General features: G+C 33.9%; 1 protein-coding gene across 7 annotated transcripts in view; it reads left to right on the forward strand.

Annotated features, from left to right (window-relative positions):
• Positions 1-22,663, forward strand: part of MSH4 (mutS homolog 4) — an 84,749-nt gene that overhangs the window by 4,708 nt on the left and 57,378 nt on the right. For all 7 annotated transcript variants that reach the window (XR_012034835.1, XR_012034836.1, XM_072834094.1 and 4 more), the window contains exons 3-8: positions 4,086-4,246; positions 5,549-5,659; positions 8,643-8,758; positions 9,593-9,766; positions 14,437-14,609; positions 15,662-15,729. Coding sequence is in view for 5 of the 7 variants with exons in the window: in XM_072834094.1 (XP_072690195.1) it covers positions 4,086-4,246; positions 5,549-5,659; positions 8,643-8,758; positions 9,593-9,766; positions 14,437-14,609; positions 15,662-15,729 (803 nt within the window). In the remaining 2 variants the exon portion in view is untranslated. The remainder of the gene's footprint in view (positions 1-4,085; positions 4,247-5,548; positions 5,660-8,642; positions 8,759-9,592; positions 9,767-14,436; positions 14,610-15,661; positions 15,730-22,663) is intronic.

Below are 22,663 nucleotides of genomic sequence, written 5' to 3' on the forward strand. Positions count from 1 at the left end.
TGTGGCTTGTCTTTCTCCTTTTTTATGATTTTTTTGATGAACAGAAGTTCTTCATTTTATACATTTTTAGTAACTGTTCTGTCTTCACTTATAAGTATCTTACAATTGTGTTTTATATATGTCTATTAGGTCTTTTTTTTTTTTAAATAAACTCTACACCCAGTGTGGGACTTAAACTCATCACTCTGAGATTAAGAGTCACATTCTCTATCCACTGAGCCAGCTAGGTACCCTATTAGGTCATTTCTTTAATCATGTTGTTGAAGTCTGTATGACTAGAGACTTTTTGTAGAGATATATTAAGATCTCCCATTATGATTGTGGACCTGTCTATTTCTCTAAGTAGTTCTATTAATCTTTTGTTTTGCTTATTTTGAAGCTATTTTATAGGAGCCTAAAAATTTAGCATTGTTTTATTGTAGTATGAAATGACTCTCTTCATCTCTAAATAAAGTTTTTGCCTTAAAGTTTGTCTGCTATTAATATAGCGATTCCTTTTCTTTAGGTTAGTGTTTATATGATATATATATCACGCATATATATATAGATGTATTTTTTAAAGATTTTATTTATTTATGAGAGACACAGAGAGAAAGAGAGGGAGGCAGAGACACAGGCAGAGGGAGAAGCAGGCTCCATGCAGGGAGCCTGATGTGAGACTCCATCCTGGGTCTCCAGGATCACACCCTGGGCTGAAGGTGGCGCTAAACCACTGGGCCACCTGGGCTGCCCTATATGATATATATTCAAAAAATTTTTGACTTCTAAACTTTTACCCTCAGGCCTTTGTACGTGGTATTTCCTATGCTTAGGAATTCTTTCTTCCCCTCTTCATACAGTCAGCTCTTATTTATTCCCCAAGACTAAGCTTAAGTATCACTCCTTTCAGAAAGCTTTCTGTTATCCTGCAAGTCTAGGTTGAGTCTCACTGCTACGTGCTCCCGTTTCACTTTGCATTTTACTAGTAATATTGGTATTTTAATTGTCTTTCCTCTTTGCTGTGCTGTAAACTCCATGAAGGCAGAGACTATAGCAGTATGGATCTAATTGGAAGGTAGAACTATATAGTGATTTAAACAAGGGAGGTTTAATATAAAGAATTACTAAACTATGATAAAAGAATCACTATAGGATATAAGAAAGCTTATAGCTTACCTTATAGCTGAGGAGGAGCCCAAGGGATCATACTTGGAATTGGAAGCAAGTATGAAAAAGCAATACTTTTTCAGGACTTATCTCCCAAGTCTGGGGTATAGATTTCCTTGGAGAAAGTGAAATTGAACCTATTAAATGGCAGAGGGTGCAGATTTGCCAGACAAAGGTTAGTCTACTGTCTCCCTTCGAAGTGGTGCTATATGGGGCATTTAATGTTCATCTCTGCTTTTGGCAGGTTAGGTACCCACAGTGTGATTGACCAGGTTGGCCTTGGTAAGAGGAAGTTCATGATGTTGAGCCTGTGCATATCCTTGCCACCATGGCTGCTTTATTCTTAGGCCTATTAAAGATGCCTGGGGGTGTTGAGAAAAGAGGCTAATTGACATCCACAGAGTGTATCATTTTTGTCTACCTGATTATCAACGGTCTCCTCTATAGTAGATGCCCTTTAGTGGGCATTTGTATGAGACACAAATATTTTCAAACTTTATGCCCATTCAGAGAGGGTCCATCTGCATACTTTTTCCCTAGTTTTTCTTGTTACTCTCTTCCACCCTTATTTCTTCCAAGTCCCTGACTATCCAGCTAGAGCATTACCAACTACGTATGAATGAGTCTAAATCTGTATTTCTGGTACCGTACTACTTCATTCCAGATGTGGACAACTAAAGGTATTGCTCAGAGTTCTCTACAAAAGATCAAAGTGAACAAAACAGCTTAAAAAATTAGAATAGCAATGCATATCAAGTAGCTCAGTGAAAGGGAAGTTTCATGGCAGAAAAGCAATGGAAGAAATTATAAAGGAAGAAGATTGTACAAAAGCAGAAGTGTTTAAGATATCAGATCAAGATTGGTAGCAACTACAAATCATTTTCATTGATTTACAAAATTTTTATAAACAGATGGAAAAATTAAGATTTAGTAAAAACCTATATAAAAAGACATAAACATCTCAAAAGGAAATATAGAAAACAAATGCATATACTAAGTTATGTTCAATTTTGATAGTAATTTTCAAAAATACGAATTTAAGTGTCAGTACTTTAAATTACTCAGTAATAATAATATAATACATTTCAGAAGGCAGTAAGGGTAAACATACAATAAAATTGGTTTTTCCCATATACTGCTGATGGTATCAAAAATTGGAAAAAATAGACTTGGTATATGGGCACCTGGCGAGCTCAGTGAATAGACATGTGTCTCTTAACCTCATCATGGGTTTGTGCCCCATGTTGGATGTAGAGATTACTTAAATAAGCTTCAAAAAAATTGGTAGAATTCTGAAAGAAATTTGGCAATATATATGAGATCCTTAAGAGATGGTGGTTTTCCTTTGTTCCAGTAATTGACTTCCAAGGATCCACTTTAAGGAAATAATAGACCCACAAAGAAGCTTTAGGCACTAGGATGCTCATTATATCATTACATACAACAGAGATAACAGTATAAGTGTTCCTTTAGAAGTTTAATGGAGATGTCTTCTGAGTGTACTGAATTTCCACTGGAACTTGGTATTTATTTTCCAATTAAAAATAGAAAGGTCTTATTCTATTGCAGAACTTAAACTGACTTCATAGATCTAATATAAACTCAGTTATAATGTATAAATAAGATGGCTTTTATGGCCAAGAGAGTTTATAGATCTAGACACAAATTTTTAAATGAACTCTTAAATTGACTACTAAGATTACGTAAGTGTATAATTTTGTAGGTATTACAAGAGTAGAAAAAAATCTAGGTCAAGGAGAAAAAAGAGAGGAAATGGGTTCTGTTGAAAGATTGACAAGGGAATCAAAATTATGTTTGCTTTTGGACAATAAAATTTTACATATTTTTAGTCTGACATTTTTTTCATCCATGAATAATGTCTCATATTTAAATAATTTCATATACTTTACAAAAAAACCCATCTATATTATTGCATATAATTCTTACAACAACTTTGTGAAAAAGGTTTGGTATTTCCACTTTAAAGATGAATAAATGGTTAGTTTTGTAAAGGTTAAACAACTTATCGGTACAGATCTCAAAATCAGTAATAATATGTAAAGGTTAGGAGGAGCAGATCTGGACTCAGGCTGCCCGTGTGCAAAGTCTGACTTTACTAGTACCACCCATGCTTCAATCTCCTTATAGGTTAAATGGAGTAAATAACGATATATATATGATAAAATTGTGACAATTTTTTTTAAAGACTTATTTATTTGACAGAGAGAGAGAACACAAGTAGGCAGAGCAGCAGGCAGAGGGAGAGGGAGAAGCAGACTCCCCACTGAGCAGAAAGCCTGATGGGGCTTGATCCCAGGACATTGGGATCATGACCTGAGTTGAAGGTAGACTCTTAGCTGACTGAACCACCCAAGGCCCCCTAGAATTGTGACAATTAAATGAATTAATCCAAATAAAGAATTTAGAACATTCTTGGCACATTGAAAAAGTAACCAATATTACACATATAATTACATCTAATTGGAGTTTATAGTTATAATATTTTATTCTTTATAAAATGCATATAATCCCATTAAATTAGGCAGGGCAGTAACTACATTTTGTGATTTTTGATTATTTATTATGAAGTAATTTGCTCAAATTGATACAGCTTTTAGATGATAGAGAAGGATAAATAATCTAGGCTTTCTGATCCCAAATTCAGTGTTCCTTCATAACTCCATTCCAATAAAATGCAAAATAGGACAATGTATAAGTTATTTCTAATTTTGAGGTGAAGTTTTGGCAAAATACTTTGAGAATTAACATTTTTATTTGGTCTGGATATGAAAAGGTTTTTTTTTGATGAAGAAAAAAGATTATTTCCTTGGATATTGAGAGTCATGTCCTAAACTTGGTGTTTTGAGATCTTATAAGAAAATGTGAAAACATACTGTTATTAATGTTTATACATTTTCTTTTTAAAAAAATTTTAACAGCTACATCATCATCTGCAGTTTCAACACACTCCCCATCAGTTATTGTAGCTGTTGTAGAAGGTAGAGGACATGCCAGAGGTGAAATCGGAATGGCAAGTATTGATTTAAGAAGCCCACAAATTATATTATCTCAGTTTGCAGATAACACAACATATGCAAAGGTAACTATTTATACTCTTAGAAAATGATTGAGTGAGCACTATGTGGATTTTCAAGTCACTGCTTTCCTAATTAGTTTACTTTTTTGTGGAATAAAGATTAATCACAATTGCACCAATGTAGGCTGCTCTGAATTAAAATTGTTTTACCTTGGATTTTAATTTTTTGAATGTATTTTGTCCTAAAAATAATATGCTTTGCTGTTAATATGAATATTTCAGATTACTGTTAGTTCCTAAAATTAACATCTTCAAATTAATAATTCTTGGACTCATTCCAAAGATTATATATTAATAATGCTATTGCCAAAGGGTTGTTTCTACTGAACAGTATTAGAATTTTATTTTCCAGAGTTCAGGGAACCTGGTCTTTTAGGGCAGTCATAATTTAACATCTTCTTGCTTTTACTGCCTATCACTTAGCATTAATTTGGGCCACTGGCCTATTGTCATGGGAATTTTTGTCAATTACAAAAATGGAGGTAATCTTCTAATCTCTGTATTCTAAAAAGTTATTTGACCCAATTTCTATTATTAAAAATATATACTATGTTATTTTTAACATTTTATTGTTTTTTCCTTTTTTCTAATTCCTTTTTATGGTTTCTCAGTACATAGAGTTACTTTTCCTATCTAATAATTAATTTTTTTTAACATACATAACAACCTACATGATACTAGTACTGCATGCTAACTTTATCTCTGGGTATTTCACATTTTTATGCAGTTTTTAAAAAATAGGAAAAAAGCTTTTTTAAAAACAAATATTTGGCAAATTGGCTAAGAATTTCTGTGTCTGGGATAGTTATAAAAAATGCAGTTATACTGTGAAAAGAGTAAGTTGTAAAATATGTGTTTCTCATCTCTGTTTCTATACTGTTCAACTTTTAAGCTATACCAGTGTGATCATATTGATTGAATCATCATAGTCATACTATTGAATGTATTTTTTTATGGAGATGGACAAGATACCAAATAGATTTTATTCTAAAACATCTTGTTTTAAGAATATGTATGTGATAAGTTCAAATTAATTTTTGATCTTAAAGCTGTTACAAATAATTTTGAGGTAAAATATAACCTATGTTTATGATATTTTATATATGATATATATATACATGTAGAATATGTTTAATATATCATTATTAAAATATTTTTAACTGATGTCTATAATTAGAACAGTTGTAATTTTGTGTATCTGTGAATTAATTTTAAGTACTTACCTCTCAGAAAAATATGCCACTTGCTTGGTTTTAGAGAATCCTAAGCTTATATTTAAGAAATTGTTTATTCAAATGATTTTAGGTGATCACTAAACTCAAAATTTTATCACCTTTGGAAATAATAATGTCAAATACTGCTTGTGTTGTGGGGAATTCAACTAAGTTGTTTACTCTGATCACAGAAAATTTCAAGGTAAGTGATTTTTATTCTTAATAGTAACATTCAAATCTTGATTTAAAATCCATTCTGTAATAGCATTCTAGAGAAAAATAACGTGAATGACTTTATACTTATCCTAAAGTACTGATTAAATACAAGTCCTAAGCTAATGGACTATTAATACATAAAATAAAAATGACAGGGCATCCACTTACTTGATTTGGTATCCTTGCCCTACTTTAAACAAAAGGGAAACTGTTTCAGATAATAAAGGAGGCTTCTCAGAGTATACTCAAGGCAGACCCTTAGAGAAAAAATAGATTCCCTTAGGTATAGCTGTGTGGAAACTAGTTATTGTGCTGCCAGACTAGTTGAAATCGAAGTTCGTATTCTAGGGGATAGTACTATCAGCAAGTGCTTTTTATTTTAGAGAATTTGATCTATAGTACAGAATTGTTTCAACTTCCCCTGGTAGCATGTAGCATGTAGTTAGCCTACTGCTCTAAGCCTCCACCTGTGGGACTGTGCCAAGTAAGAGCCCTGAAACTTTATCTTAAGGATGCACTCCCTGTAAGTGAGAGGTTTTCCAACATGCAGTTTATTTCTTTCCTTTAGCAAATGTTTGTGGAATGGGGGCTGTAGTTCTGAACCAAGTAGGAAGCATTGCAGTTGGAATAACGCCTGAAGAGTGAAAATTATTTTCAGAATATACTATCTTATGTTTGTAGCCTTATCTTTCACACATTTGACATCAAGCTGAGATTTAAAATCCAATGATTCTTTATTCTTTATTCTTAGTATATTCTTTATAGTTCCTTAGTCTTAATATATTCAGCATCTGCAATCATACAAGATTTATTGTCGTGCTCTTAGAGATCCTTTGTAGGTCAGCTGTCTTTGACTTTTGCTAGAAGTGGCCCTTATTGTCAATCTGTTTCTATTATACAGGTCTCTTATATACTGCCTTTTTTATGTTTTAAGTTAAAAAAAAAAAGAAAAAAAGAAAAATTTATTGGTTTATGTTACTGAGAAGCCAAATGGTTGGATAAATCGTATCCCTACTCTCATCCCCATCCCCATCTTTTTTTTTTTTAATTGTTCGGTAGATTACTTCTCTGAGGTTTAAGATGATTATGATGGCTACAGATTAATATCATCTCAGTTTAGTTAATTCAGAGGAAAAATACATTCTTTCTTCCAGTATCCAATCCACATATAAATTCTAGGGAAGAACCCCGATGGGCCTTGCTTTGTTCGTATTTCTACATGTTAGACTAATCACTATTTCTCAGGGTAGAAGCAATATGATTTTTTTTTAGAAGCAATATGATTGATTAATCCCTGGTCTTTTGCTTTCTGTGGGGCACAAAGCACTGTAATGGACAGTTCTACCAAAACCACATGGAATGTAAAATAGATGAGTCCTTCAAAGGCAAAAGCAGCATCTATCCACTTCACTTGAGATGTAGGGCAGTGTGGCATGGTACTTAAGAATACAGGAGTCAGACTGCTTGTTTCAGATCTTGATTCTAAGTGGTCTTGTGCAAGTTAAGTCACTTTAGTTTTTTTTAATCTGTAAAATAGGGAAAGTAATTTCCTTCTAGAGAATTGGTATTTAATTAGACAAATGACCTCATTGATAAGGTTACTTTTGGGCAAGTCCTATAAGGAAGTGAGAAACAGAGCTATCGAAGTATTTGGAGTAAAAGTCATATAGGGAAAAACCAGTGTTACTATTATTATCATATTACCATACTTACCATAAAAAAACCTTCATTAAAAGAGAAGCACTATTTAGTGAAAGGGCTTTGTAGTCAGAGAAATCTAAATTCAAGTCTCACCTCTGGCACATATTAAATGTATGATGTTAGAAAAGCTACTTTTTGGAATTTTACTTGTAAGGAAATTGTAGTTAATACAAGACTTATGTCATAGAGTTACTGTGGAGATTGAGTTAACCTAAAACAATCTTGGTGCATAACAAATTCCCTATCTCCTCATGAGTTTTTTTTCTTATAACTCTTTCATAGTCCAGTGTTATCTTTTCTTATGTACTCTTTTTATTCAGAGTAGGTAAAGCTTTTACTCTATAACTTCATGCTTTTTTCTGTACTCTTTTAAAAAAAGTTCCATTCTTTTATTCTAGATAAATTTACCTCATGTATATAGTGTCTCATAGATTTGGTAGCTGGAATTGATGTTTTCTTCCTCTGCAACTAATACATTGAAAGAATCTACTCTATCTCAATTATGATAGAATATGTAAGACCAAATGTAAAATCTGGGTAGTGATGTTGCTGTAAAATAAAATTAGTTGAAAGCAAAGATGGTCATGTTTATTTTTTATGATCATACCTACCATATTCATTTAAATGTCATGTGAATCTGGTCTAATAAGAGCTGTAGACTGCTATAGACTCTCTATTGTAATCTTAATTGTTATATTTCCAAGTATTCTGTTTCACTCACCTAACCATCTAATCAATAATCATCTCATCTCCATCCAACAATGACTAATTCAACTAACATCAAAGCAAATATTAACTATCCATAACCAAAAAGGACGAACTTGAGCTCCTATACTAATTTCACTCATCCTATTTATTGGCTCAACCAATCTACTAATTCACTTAGCAAAACAGATAATCATTCTCTTCTTATAAATCATTAAGAAAATATCCTATTTAACTCTGGAAAACAATAATAAAAAATAAACTTTATATGATTTTTTTTTTTTAATTTATGATAGTCACACAGAGAGAGAGAGAGAGGCAGAGACATAGGCAGAGGGAGAAGCAGGCTCCATGCACTGGGAGCCCGATGTGGGATTCAATCTTGGGTCTCCAGGATCGCGCCCTGGGCCAAAGGCAGGCGCCAAACCGCTGCGCCACCCAGGGATCCCAAACTTTATATGATATTGAAGCCATCTACCCATGTACCTGCATGTGTTTAAGAAAGCAATTTTGGGCAACTTCATGAAACTTAAAATTTATTTTGAAATTAAAACTTCTTTCAGAATGTTAATTTTACTACTATCCAAAGGAAATACTTCAATGAAACAAAAGGACTAGAGTACATTGAACAGTTATGCATAACAGAATTCAGCACTGTCCTAATGGAGGTCCAGTCCAAGTAAGTTATGATGTAAGGAAAGTAATACATCTGTAGTGTGAGTTCCATGAGGGCAAGGTCTTTTGTCTGTTTTGTTCTCTGCTGTATCTCTAGAAAAGTGCCTGGCTCATAATACACACTCAGTAATTAGTGAAATAGTGATATAGTTAACTAAAATTCACATGCATGGAATATTTTGCTAGCTTAATTTATATAGCATTTTTCCAAATTGGACATAATCTGTTGTATTATGGTTGCTGCTCACTTTACTTTGGAGTGAATTGCTCAAGTAGCTACAGTAACCTAGAAACGTGAAACACAGAGCTGTGGCCCTGTAACTTCATGAGTGTACTCCTCTAAGAGATTCAGCTAAGACAGGGAATGATACTTTTTAGAAAGGATATGTTTTAGAAAGTATGAAATAGATACTTTATTGAACCAGGTTGGACTAGTTGTTTATTTTGTTAATCACAGTGACTATGCTTACCAGGACTGTAACACAGTTTTCTATACCTAGGAACCTCCTAACTCTCAGACCTTTTCAACATTATTTGAATTCTTAGAATGGTACATTGACACAAATTACTATTGAAAATTGTCTTCTAACACAATTCTTTATTGGAGTCCTTAAGTGTCAGACTTCAGAAAGCTATCAACTTTTATGTTTTGGAAGTTATGTAGCTAGCTTTAAAAAATAAAGAGCACTTGATGTGCTTTTTCCGTTTGAATTTAAGCAATGCTATGCAAGTATTTATAATTTTCCTAATAATGAGGTGAAATAAATGTTTCCTTGCATAGCAATAGTTTTTATTTATTCTAAATATTTATAGTGATGTGTCATTGGTCACCTTACAGGTATTACTGCCTTGCAGCTGTTGCAGCTTTATTAAAATATGTTGAATTTATTCAAAATTCAGTTTATGCACCAAAATCGCTGAAGATTTGTTTCCAGGGTAGTGAACAGACAGCCATGATAGATTCATCATCAGCCCAGAACCTTGAATTACTAATTAATAATCAAGACTGTAGGTAAGATCATCTTATTTTTTTTCTTATAAAATGTAAAAATGTATTTTATTATGTCCTATTTTTCTATGAATGGCCACTTTACATTTCTTTAAATTGTTTGATGTAGAAATATTGAATAAACAGACCTTTAATCATTGTATCATTGTTCCTGAACTGCTCAGATGTTTCACTAAAGTCAGATTTTAAAAAGATACTTGTGTGAAACAACAAAAAGCAAACAATCCATTTCAAAACTAGGCAAAGGATTGAATGGACATTTCTCCAAAGAAATATACAAATGACCAACAAGCACAGGAGAAGATAATAAGCATCACTAGTCATTAGGGAAATGCAAATCAAAACCACAATTACTACTTCACACTTATGAAGGTGGTTATTATCAAATAAGCGGAAAATAAGTGTTGGCAAAGATGTGGAGAAATTGGAACCCTGGTACGTTTATTATGCAAATGTAAATTGGTACAGTATTTTGGGAAACAGTATGATGATTCCTCAAAAAAAGTTAAACATAGAATTACCATATGATTTGGCATTCTACTAGGTATATACCAAAAAGAATTGAAAGCAGAGACTCAAAGAGATACTTGCACACAAATGTTCATAGCAACATTATTCACAGTAGCCAAAAGGTGGAAATAAACCAGATGTCTATTCATGAGTGCTGACTAGATAAACAAAATAGGGTATACACATAGTGACTAACAGAATATCATTTAACCTTAAAAATGAGTGAAATTCTAATATATGCCCTGAGATATATGGAATAAACCAAACTCAAAAGGAAAAATATTTTATAATTCCACTTAGATATTTATACTAGACAAATTTATAGAGACAGAAAGTAGACAAAAATTATCAGAGACATAGAACAGCAGACAGTGGGTAGTTACTGTTTGGTGGATTCAGAGTTTCTGCTTGGGATGTTGAAAAAGTTCTGGAAATGGGTAGTGGCAGTGGTTGTATAATATTGCAGGCGTATCTAACAACACTGAATTGTGTGCTTAAAATTGTAAATTTATGTTATGTGTGTTTTACCACAATAAGAAGATATTGTATCCAGATTACCATAAAATTGGAATAACCAGCTTTAAAAGCATCAAGTACAGGAAATTTAAGTGGCTATATTATTTGAAAAGGTAAAAATACTTAAATCAATTTGGTCTGTGGTGTATGACTAGATTGCTGGTTTTATGGGTTTATTATTAACTTTAGGTAAAGTACCAGGAATACTGGTGAGCGTGAGACAAAGAAAGAAAGAGGGAGAGAGAGGCACAGACAGACACACACGGTGTTTATAGATTTCATAGTGGGGTACTTAAACTAGAATTAAAATGTTAGTAGAAAATAATGCAGTCAACATGGTGATGGTGAGGCAGGAATTCATTAATGTGGATTTGGTTTGGTATGGAGAATTAATGAGCCATGGTTTTTCTCCTTGATGAATTACAGTCTAGAGGAGGAGACACATAGACAGTATTATTAACATGTACTAAGTTTGGTGATAACATTTGCATAAAAATGATGGAATCAATAGCAGAAAGTGAGCTGATTGGGCTTGGGTTAAGGGTAAAGGAAAGGCTGTCTAGAGGAGATAAAACCTGGGGTGCAAGTTTTGAAATATGAATAGAAGTTATCCAGATGAAGTAGAAAAGGTAGTGAGACCATGAAAAATCAAATCTTGAAAGCAGGATTTTCAATATAACAACATGGTATGTGCAAGGAAACTGAAGCTATTTAGTACTACTCATTGGTAAAATGCAAGTTGGGAGTAAGCAAGCTTAGAGTAGTTATATATCATCTTTTGGTAATTAAATATAACATTAGATATCAATGAAAGGGATAAGCTAAGCTTAAAATGATTAACAAATTTTATCAGTACAAATTTAAAACCAAAGTTGTTTAAAAATCTCTATTTGTATATTCCTATCTTAGCTTCACTTTCCATTGTGTAAAATTGCCAGACATATTTGCTGTTGCAAACTTAGAAACATAGGCTATCTAATTTTGCTAATTATTTATACTCTAACCATCAAGAGCAGTTTAAGTATAGGTACGTTGATACTACTTTGAGTAAGAGTAGTACTGTATATAATACTTTGTTATCTATCAGTATAGTGGCCTCAGTTCCCTTGCAGTTCCATTGACTAATGATGGTCTAAAATTACAACATTAAAGAATTTGTAGTTAATTGGAGTTATTATTCCCTTTCAGCTTAGTGAATAAGTAATATTTTTTCTTCTTGCTACTTAAAAAGGATTAATATTATCTGGAAAAATTACTCTGTCATTTGCTTTCTATGTTGTAATACCATAAAGTAGCATAGAGAGTCAATAACCAAGGCTGGTAATTATTACAAAGTGTTTTATATTTTGTCACATTTCATAGTTCCTCATTATTTATCATTATCATTGTCAAATATTGCTTGAATTCCTGCTATATGTTAAATAATAGGATATTTGACCTCTAGGAGTTCATTTATAGTTGAAAAGGAGTAATTGAGAAGTCTTTTCACAGACTTGAACCAAAGTGTATTAGGTTAAAGGATGGGTATTATACCTGCTGAACTATCTGAATAGCTCTAACGCTTCTGTAGACTTGTCACCTGTTCAGAGCAGTTTCACCCTTTGATTTCTATAGTAAATGGCAGGTTTGGGTGTGTTGATCACTTCCTTTGTTCCTACAGAAGTCCAGTTCTTAAAAAGTAAATGCCTGTAATGACACCACCCTTGCCTCTGGACAGGACTTGATTTGAGTAGTTGTCTGGACATTTGTTTAATTTGGTATACCAGGGGCACCTGGCTGGTTCAGTCAGTAGAGCATATCACTCCTGGTCTCAAGGTTGTGAGTTTGGGCCCTGTGTTGGGGGTAAAGTTTATTTAAAAAAAGAAATAAATTGATATACCAAAAAGCTGCTAGTCTGATGGCTAAGACTCATTCTTGTTTTCTACCCTCTCTCAACCCAGATTCAGTCCACTAGCAGATCCCCGTGATTCAATCTTTGGAATACATACCGATTCTGGACACAACATCATTTCCAAGGCTGTAGCTGAAACCATTATCTCCATAATTTTGGCCTAGACTACTATAGTAGCCCCTAACTTACTTCTCTGCCTTCTTTTTACTTTTCTACACTTAGTCTATTCTTCACCTAGTGGGCAGACTGTGATCCTTTTAAACTAGGAATCAGATCTTAGAACTCTGCTGCTGAAAATCTTACAGTGGCTCCCATTACATTTAGAATAGAATCCAGAATCTTTACCATGGCCTCCAAGGACTTCTGTGTCCTGGCCACTATCAACTTCTTCATCTCCCTCCATTTTCTTTCACTTGCAAAGTTCTACCAACCGTGATCCAGAAAGGCTTCCATGGCTTAAATTACTGTTCTGCTTGCCCCCCCGCCTTTTTTTTTTTTTTTTTTAGCAGATAAGGACTTTTTATATTTTTTATTTTTATTTATGTATTTAAAATATTTTATTTTTATCTATTCATGAGAGACACACAGAGAGACAAGAGAGATGCAGAGACACAGGCAGAGGGAGAAGTAGACTCCATGCAGGGAGCCCGATGTGGGACTTGATCCCCATCTCCAGGATCACCCCCTGTGCCAAAGGCGGCGCTAAACTGCTGAGCTACCGGGCCTGCCCCTGCTTGGCCCTTTTTAACTGATAACTCTCTTCTTGTTATTTAGGAAACTTTGGACATATTAGTTCATTACTTCAGTTCTTTCCCTTGTAAAATGTGGTTAAATATAGCATCCACCTCACACTGTGGTTATTTTAATTAAATAAGTTTATATATGTAAAGTGCTTAGAACACTGCCTGGGACATACTTAGTGTTCAATGTCTGTTTCCTATTCTCACCATCATTGTCAATATCATCTGCATCCCATCATCATCTTTGCATACCTTTTGAATTAAACTGTGAAATGCACATACAGGTCTTTCTCAACCAACTTAACTAAAGCAATCCTCCTGGGTCATTCTCTGTACAGTCCTGTTTAATACTTTCTGTATTTGAAATGATTTTTTTCTCTTTTATTTATAATTCTCTAACTTCTTAAATTAGAACAAAGTGATTCTATTAAATACTCATTTTTTGGGATCCCTGGGTGGCTCAGCACTTTAGCGCCTGCCTTCGACCCAGGGCGTGATCCTGGAGTCCTGAGATCAAGTCCCACGTCAGACTCCCTGCATGGAGCCTGCTTCTCCCTCTGCCTTTGTCTCCGCCTCTCTGATGAATAAATAAATAAAGTCTAAAAAAAAAAACAACTCATTTTTTTCAGTGTGAAAGCTCTGTTTTCCCTTAAGAATATATTACTGATATCTTGCTATTATTGAGGGAATGCCAAGGACCAGAACATTTTATATTTGCCTGAATATTCTCATGAAAAAAGTCATGAAGTAAATGCTAGAAGATGTTGTCTATCCCTTGCTAATTAAGGCATTATTCATTGATAGCATACTTGGGAGCATATTCGAAATATATATTCTCAGGCCGTATCTCAGACTTAACTCATCTCAGACTTAGAATTCCGTGTGTGATTTGTATGCACATTAAAGTTTGAGAATCACTACTATAGATTACAGGATTATTTAGAAAGTGAAATGGTAATTCTTTTGGATTTTCCCTTGTATACTTAATGAAATTTTCCTAATTTGTGTTTTCAAAGGAATAATCATACGCTCTTTGGTGTTTTAAATTATACTAAGACTCCTGGAGGAAGTAGAAGACTTCGTTCTAATATATTAGAACCTCTAGTTGATATTGAAACCATTAACATGAGATTAGATTGTGTTCAAGAACTACTTCAAGATGAGGAACTCTTTTTCGGACTTCAGTCAGGTAAATGAATATCATCTAATTTTATGAATATGAATTATTAAAAAAATACATTGTCTTTTTATAAGAATACTAGTCATATTGGATTAAGGCTCATCCTGATAACATTATCTTAACTTGATTACATCTGCAAAATCCAATTTCCAAATAAGGTTGGATATCAGGGTTTAGAACTTCAAAATCTTTTGGGGGGACATAATTCAACTCCCATCACATGAGGTAAGAGAATTGCCTTTGACACCTGGCTGTTTGTTCACTTGCATAGTAGTACAGTTCTCTTCTAAATCTATAGGTGGAAAAACAGTAGATATGCACTGCTCCTAGTCCAATTCCTGGTTGCTAGCAGCTTAATCTGTCTTTTATACCTACGGTCTTCCAGCCATCCCACCTGTTCTGGTAGTCTAAACTGAAGTGGTACATGAGAATCTAGAAGGCATTGGGAAAACTACAAAGAGGTGATATATATTTTTTTTTTGAGGCAATTTTTTTAAATTATTTTTTTTTAGTAATGTCTACACCCAACTTGGGACTCAAACTCAAAAACCTGATTAAGAGTTGCATGCTCCTCCGACTGAGCCAGGTGCCCCACAAAGAGGACATTTTTAATTGTAATCCTTTTCTTGTTCATAGTACCATCTTTTTGGTTTACCTCTACCTGGCATTTTGTGTAATACAGTTGAGCGTCTGCCTTAGGCTCACGTTGTGATCCTGGGATCCCAGGATCAAGTCCCACATTGGGCTCCCTGCATGGAGGGAAAAAAGTTACACATCAAAAAGGTGGGAAGAAAATAACATCTAAAACAGAGAAATATAGTTTTAGAAGGAAAGAGTGATCAACAGTGTCAGATTTTGAAGATAGATTATAACTAATAAAATTAAGAAAAGACAGAATTCATTGTCTTATTCCTGGCATATGTAAGATAGATAAAGATGATTAAAATAAGTAATGTTTATCAGTAGAACTGTTCTATTTTATTATTTGAGGATAACACTTTACATATTTTATATTTTGAACTCTAACACAAAGTTTAAATGCACATTTTTTTTTTTTTTAGTTATATCAAGATTTCTTGATACAGAGCAGCTTCTTTCTGTTTTAGTCCAAATTCCAAAGCAGGACACGGTATGTATGTATATATTATATGTTACATTGTTATACTTTATATGATATAACTTGTCTTAAAAGCAGTTGGAAAATATAAAAATGTTTTGTAAATTACTTCATTATTAATATCTGGAACATTTTTTATGCCTTTTTTAAGGAAACACTTTTCCCCCAATTTCCTATTCTATGTTACAGTAAAAATGAAGTTTCTTAGTTGAGGAATTGGTATATTTTCATTAATCTAATACTTGCTTAAAAAGTTTATAATTTTTTAAAAACTTAGACTATAATATTTGCTTAATAAATAACTAAACAAAAACTTTGTTAGATCCAAAGATTATGGGTGCTTCTTAAAAGTGAACATTATGTGAAGTTTGATTAGCATTCAAATAAGCTTATACTTTAAGGTGAAACAATGTTTTTGGATATTTTTCAAAATTGCTTAGCGCTTATAGGGACATCCTATAAAGAAAGTGATAGATGGGTTTTTTTTTTTTTCTTTAAGGTGAATTAAAAAAAATATTTACCTTAATGAAATACATGCATATTTTTGCTTATATACTTAAAATGGAAAGGAGTTTTGTACCTCAGTAGAGTTTGATTTAAAATTTGATTACTTTGCAAATCCATTGAAATCTAATTATGTTTCAGAAGTCTTTCTATATTATAGAGATAACACTCTTTAGTTTCATTTATAATAAAAACATCTGATGGATGGAAAAGCTTTGGCTGTTGTATACACACAGAACTAGAAGTTTTCTTAAATAATTGAAATACTTTATAATTCAATGTATGTAGGTGGGAAGTAACCTAAAGCAACTGATAACTGACGTCTGGGACAAAATTAGTTATGTTCATAATGCGAGTTTGAAGGTATTCCCTCCTCTTTAGCTTTTTAGTTCAGTTTGTGTAGAACTGGTGTTATTTCTCCCTTAAATGTTTGGTAGAATTCACAAATGAAGCCTTTAGAACCTGGGAATTTTCTTTCTAGGAAGGTTTTTGACTATAAATTCCAACTTCTTAAATAGATACAACCTCTTTAGGTTACCTGTTTCTTATTGAATAAGCTTTGGTAGATTGTGTCTTTCAAAGAATTTGTCATTTCACTCAACTTGTTGAATTTATTGGCATTACATTGTTCATAATGACCTTCTTATTATCCTTTTTATATTTGTAAAGTTTGTAGTGATATACCTCTTTTATTATTGATGTTGTTAATTGAATATTCTTTTTTTTCTTAGTCATCCTGGCTAGAGATGATCAATTTTATTGGTCTTTTCAAGAAACCAATTTTTAATATTTAATTGATTTCTTCTTTTTTTTTTTTTTTTCTCATTCTCCATTTCATGGATACCTGCTTTTATCAGGTTTTTTTTTTTTTTTTTTTTTTTTTTTTTTTTTTTTTTTTTTTTAGTGAATGCTTGTTTGCTTCTTTTCTTCCAAGTTTTTGTTTCAATTTTAGTTAGTTAATATAGTGTAATATTAGTTTCAAGTGGTGACTCAGCACTTCCATACAAAACCTGGTGCTCAACTAAATGTACTCCTTAATCCTTATCACCCATTTAACCCATCCCCTACCAACCTCCCCTTCAGTAACCCTCAGTTCTCTATAATTAAGAATACTTTATGGTTTGCCCCCCACCCCCTTTCTCTTTTTCTTTCTTTTGCTTACTCTGTGCTTAGTTTAGTCTCCTTTTTCAGGGTTTTGAAGGTAGAAGCTGAGATCATTGCTTTCTTTCTTTTCTAATATAGTCATCTAGTGCTATAAATTTCCCTCTGAGTAATTCTTTTGCTATATTTCATAGTTCTTGATATGTTGTGTTTTTCATTCAAAAGAGTTAAAAATACCTTCTAATTTCCTTTTTAATTTTTTCTTTGACATGGATTATTTAGAAGTGTGTTATTTAGTTTCGAGTATTTGGGAATATGCCAGATATCTTTCTGTTGCAGATCTCTAATTTAATTCCATAGTGGTCAAAGACATGTCTAATATGAATCCTTTGAGCTTTATTGACTCTTGTTTTTATGGCCAAGAATATGATCAATCTTGGAAATGTTCCATGTATACTCGAAAACAGTATATGTTTTGCTGTTATTGGATGTAATTTTCCATGAATATCTATTAGTTCAAGTTGATTGATAATGTTCTTTGAGTCTTTTTATTTTTCTTAAGATTATTTGTTTATTTAATTCTTAAAAAGGATTTATTTAGTTTAGAGAGAGGGGTGGAGAGAGAGAGCATGAATGGAGGAGAGGAAGAGAAGCAGATACCCTACTGAGCACAGACTCTGATAAGGGGCTAAATCCCCCGATCCTGATATCATGTCCTGAGCGAAATCAAGAAGTAGACATTTAACTGAGCCGTCTGGGTGTCCCTCTTCAAGTCTTTATATTTTTATTGTTTTTTTTTTTTTTTGTCTACTTATCCTGTCAATTATTGAGAGAGGGATGCTGACAATTCCAACTATAATTGTGGATTTGTCTATTTCTCTTGAAAGTTCTTTTTTGTTTTTTATAGCAGACATTCTGTTTCTATTATTAATTTGCATACATAAAGTTCAAAATCATTTTCCTCCTCCCTCATTCTTTTTATTTCTTTTTCAAGTTTTTATTTAAATTCCAGTTAAATACAGTTAATATTAGTTTCAGGTATAGAATTTAGTGATTCATCACTTACATAAAACACCTAGTACTCATTACAATGCCTTCCTTAATACTCATCACCCATTGAATCGTCCCCCTGTCAACCTCCCCTCCAGTAAACCTCAGTTTTTCTCTGTAGTCCGTTTTATGGTTTGCCTCTCTTCTTTCCCCCTCTATGTTCATCTATTTTTTTTCTTAAATTCCACATAAGAGTAAAATCATATAGTATTTGTCTCTCTCTGGCTATTTCACTTAGCGTAATACACTCTAGCTCCAACTGTGTTGTTACAAATGGTAAGATTTCATTCTTTTTTATGGCTGAGTAATACTCCATTGTGTATGTGTGTGTGTATGTGTGTTTGTGTATGTGTACGTGTGTATACATACCAACTCTTCTTTATCCATTCATCAGTTGATCTTTGGGCTCTTGTTATAATAATTTATATTTATATAATAATTTGGCTATTGTTGATAATGCCATAAACATCAGGGTGCATGTACCCCTTTATATCAATATTTTTGTACCTTTTGGGTAAATACCTAGTAGTGCAATTGCTGGGACATAGGGTAGTTCTGTTTTTAACTTTTTGAGGCACCTCCATACTCTTCTCCAGAGTGGCTGCACCAGTTTGCATTCCTACCAACAGTAGGAGAAGGTTCCCCTTTTCCCATGTCCTCACCAACACTTACTGTTTCTTGTGTTACTAATTTTAGCCATTCTGACTGGTATGAGGTGATATTACAATTTTAATTTGTATTTTCCTGATAATGAGTGAAGTTGAGAATCTCTTCATGTGATTGTTAGCCATTTGTATGTCTTCTTTGGAAGAATGTCTATTCTTCTGCCCATTTTTCCACTGGATTATTTGTGTTTTTTTGGGTGTTGAGCTTTATAAGTTCTTTATAGATTTTGGATACTAACCTTTTATCAGATGTCATTGGCAAATATCTTCTCCCATTCTGAAGGTTGCCTTTTAGTTTGTTGTTTTTTTCACTGTGCAGGAGCTTCTTATCTTGATGAAGTCCCATTAGTTTATTTTTGCTTTTGTTTCCCTTGCCTCAGGAGATGTATCTAGCAAGAAGTTGCTATGGCCAATGTTAAAGAGTTTGCTGCCTGTGTTCTCCTCTAGGATTTTGATGGTTTTGTGTCTCACGTTTAGGTATTTTATCCATTTTGAATTTATTTTTGTGTATAGTGTAAGAAAGTGTCCCAGTTTCATTCTTTTGCATGTAGCCATTCAGTTTTCCCAATACCATTTGTTGAAGAGACTGTCTTTTTTACATTGAATATCCTTTCTTGCTTTGTTGACGATTACTTGACCATATAGCTGTGGGTCCATTTTTGGGTTTTTTACTCTGTTCCATTGTCTGTTTTTGTGCCAGTTCCATATCGTGTTGATCACTACAGCTTTGTACTATAACTTGAAGTCCAGAATTATGATGCCTCCAACTTTGGTTTTCTTTTTCAAGATTGCTTTAGCTATTCGGGGTATGTTCTTTCTATCCCTACACTGTGGAGATCAAGAAAGGATGCTGTATTTTGCCAAGTGCTTTTTCTGCATCAACTGAGAAGATCATATGTTCTTGTCCTTTCTTTTATTAATATGATATGTCATGTTGATTGATTTGTGAATATTGAACTTCCCTTGCAGCCCAGGAATAAATCCCACTTGATCTTTGTGAATAATCCTTTTAATCTACTGTTGGATCCTGTTGGCTAGTATCTTGAGAAGTCCAAAACATAATTTTAAATAAAAACTGTTAGAACTTCAAAGGGAAGAGATAATGAATTAAGATGGCAGCATAGTAGGAGGACCCTAGGCTTGCCTTGTCCTTCAATCACAGCTATGTAACTATTAAATCATTCTGAATACTCAAGAAATTGGTCTGAGGACTATAGAACATACTGCAGAACTGGAGGAAGAGAAGAAGCCACTTCGAAGAAGGTAGGAAGTACAGAGTCATCGTTTAGGGGAGAAACAAACTACAGATGCTGTGGAGGGGAGTGAGCTTTTATCACAGAGAAAGGTGAGAGAGAGTGGAGTGCACAGGGATACAAAGAGAACACTTTCCCACAGCCATTGGCTGGGAAGACGAGAGGGACAGAATTTCATGAGTTTTTATACACAGTGGGGCTCAAAGACTGGAGTTTATAAAGGTCCCCAGCTTCAGCTAGGTTAGAGACCTGAGGAGGCTGTCTTATTCCTGGAGAAGAGGCAGGTAAACAACGCTGGGGCAGACTGCATGATCTGAGAAATACCTAAGGGGCTTGGAGAGAGACTCCCTGGGCACTGCCTCCCTGGGGACAAAAGAACCAGCAGAAAAAAAAAAAAAAAGAACCAGCAGGCACCATTTCTCTCTCTCACCCTTCAGCATAGGTGCAGAGACACCTACTGAGGGTAGCTAAACTGGACACTGGCTCTTTGCTGCACTCTACTCTAAAATCCACACTCCTGCACTCTGGCACAACTGCCCTTCAGGGTCAAAATTGCATCAGTCCTAGCACAGCGAAACCTTTTCCCAAAGAAAAAGAGTAGATCCCTGCCAGAGCAGATCCCTGAAGTTTGTAATTTTAAAATTCAGCAGGCCTGGCTAGGGTGGAGGCCAAAGTGTGCTCTGCTGCTTCTGGCAAGTAAGTGATCCAGAGACAGTGTGAAATCAGTGATCTGAAAAATGCCTGTAACACGAAGGGAAATTATTTGCTCCTCTAAAAGCAACAGGCACAGACTCCCCTCTCCAGGGACAATGGAGCAGACTGGCACCATTTCCCACCTCCTGCCCCTCAGCATTAACCAACTTCAGTAAACAGTTCAGCCCCAACAATGGGTGCCTAACCTGCTTACTCCAAGTTTTACCCCTGTGTGTTCTGCTGGGACCGCTTTTCTTAGGCAAGTGTGCCTAATACTCCCTCAGAAGACCAGCACAAACCCCACACACACCATGTCTACTGACTACAAGGGTTTTACAAAGCTTCAGTGCTAGTGGAAAATAGAATATGATATAGAATTATGTAAAGTAATGAAGCTGAACAAAAGAGAAAGAAAAATTTTGGATCATGAAAGTAGATGTAGGGAACTCAGTGACTCCATCAAATGTAATACTATTCATATCATAGGAGTCCTATTCATATCATAGAAGAAGAGAGAGGAAAGGGAGCAGAAGGTTTATTTGAGGAAATTATAGCTGAAAACCTCCCTAATATGGGGAAGGAAACGGACATCCAAATCCACAAGGCACAGAGAACTCCCATCAAAATCAACAATACCAAGACATATTGTAGTTAAATTGCAAAATATACTAATAAAGAAAAAAATCCTAAAAGCAGCAAGACAAAAGAAAAGAAGTCCCTAACTTAACAAGAGAAGACCGAAAAAGTTAGCAGCAGGTCTTGCAACAAAACTATGGCAGGCAAGAAGAGAGTGGCATAATATATTCAATATGCTGAATGGGAAAAATATACAGCCAGAAATACTTTATCTCACAAGACTATCATTCAGAATAGAAGGATAGTTAGTTACCCAGACAAAAACTGAAGGAGTTCGCTGCCACTAAACCGACCTTGCAAGAAATATTAAAGGGGACTTTTTGAGTGGGAAGGAAAGATCAAAAGCAATGAAGACTAGAAAGGAACAGAGAAAATCTCCAGAAACAACAAAACAAATAATAAAATGGCACTGAATAGATATCTATCAATAATCACTCTGAATGTAAATGGACTAAATGCTCTAATCAGAAGACAGAGTGTCAGAATGGATTAAAAAAAAAAACAAGATCCAAATATGCCGCCTAAAAGAGATTCATTTTAGACCTCAAGACAACTGCAGATTGAAAAGTGAGGGGATAGAGGAACATTTATCACATACATGGATGTCAAAAGAAAGCTGGAGCAGCCATACTTTTAAGAGACAAACTGGATTTTGAACCAAAGACTGTAATAAGAGATGAAGGAAGGACATTATATCATAATAAAGAGGTCTATCCAACAAAAATATCTAACAGTTGTAAATATTTATGCCTTCAACTTGGAAGCACCCAAATAAAACAAAAACAAAAATAAAAGGAACTCACTGATAATAAAACAATAATAGTAGGGGATTTTCATAACCCACTTACATTAATGGACAGATCACCTAAGCAAAAAAAAAAAAAAAAAGAAAAAAAAATCAACAAGGAAACAATGGCTTTGAATAATACAGTGGACCAGATGGATTTAACAAATGTATTTAGAACATTTCATCCTAAAGCAGCAGAATACACATTCTTTTCAAGTGCATATGGGACATTCTCCAGAATAGATCACATACTAGGT

Source organism: Canis lupus, chromosome 8 (assembly GCF_048164855.1).
Source record: "Canis lupus baileyi chromosome 8, mCanLup2.hap1, whole genome shotgun sequence".
In the NCBI taxonomy this organism is placed as follows: Eukaryota; Metazoa; Chordata; class Mammalia; order Carnivora; family Canidae; genus Canis; species Canis lupus.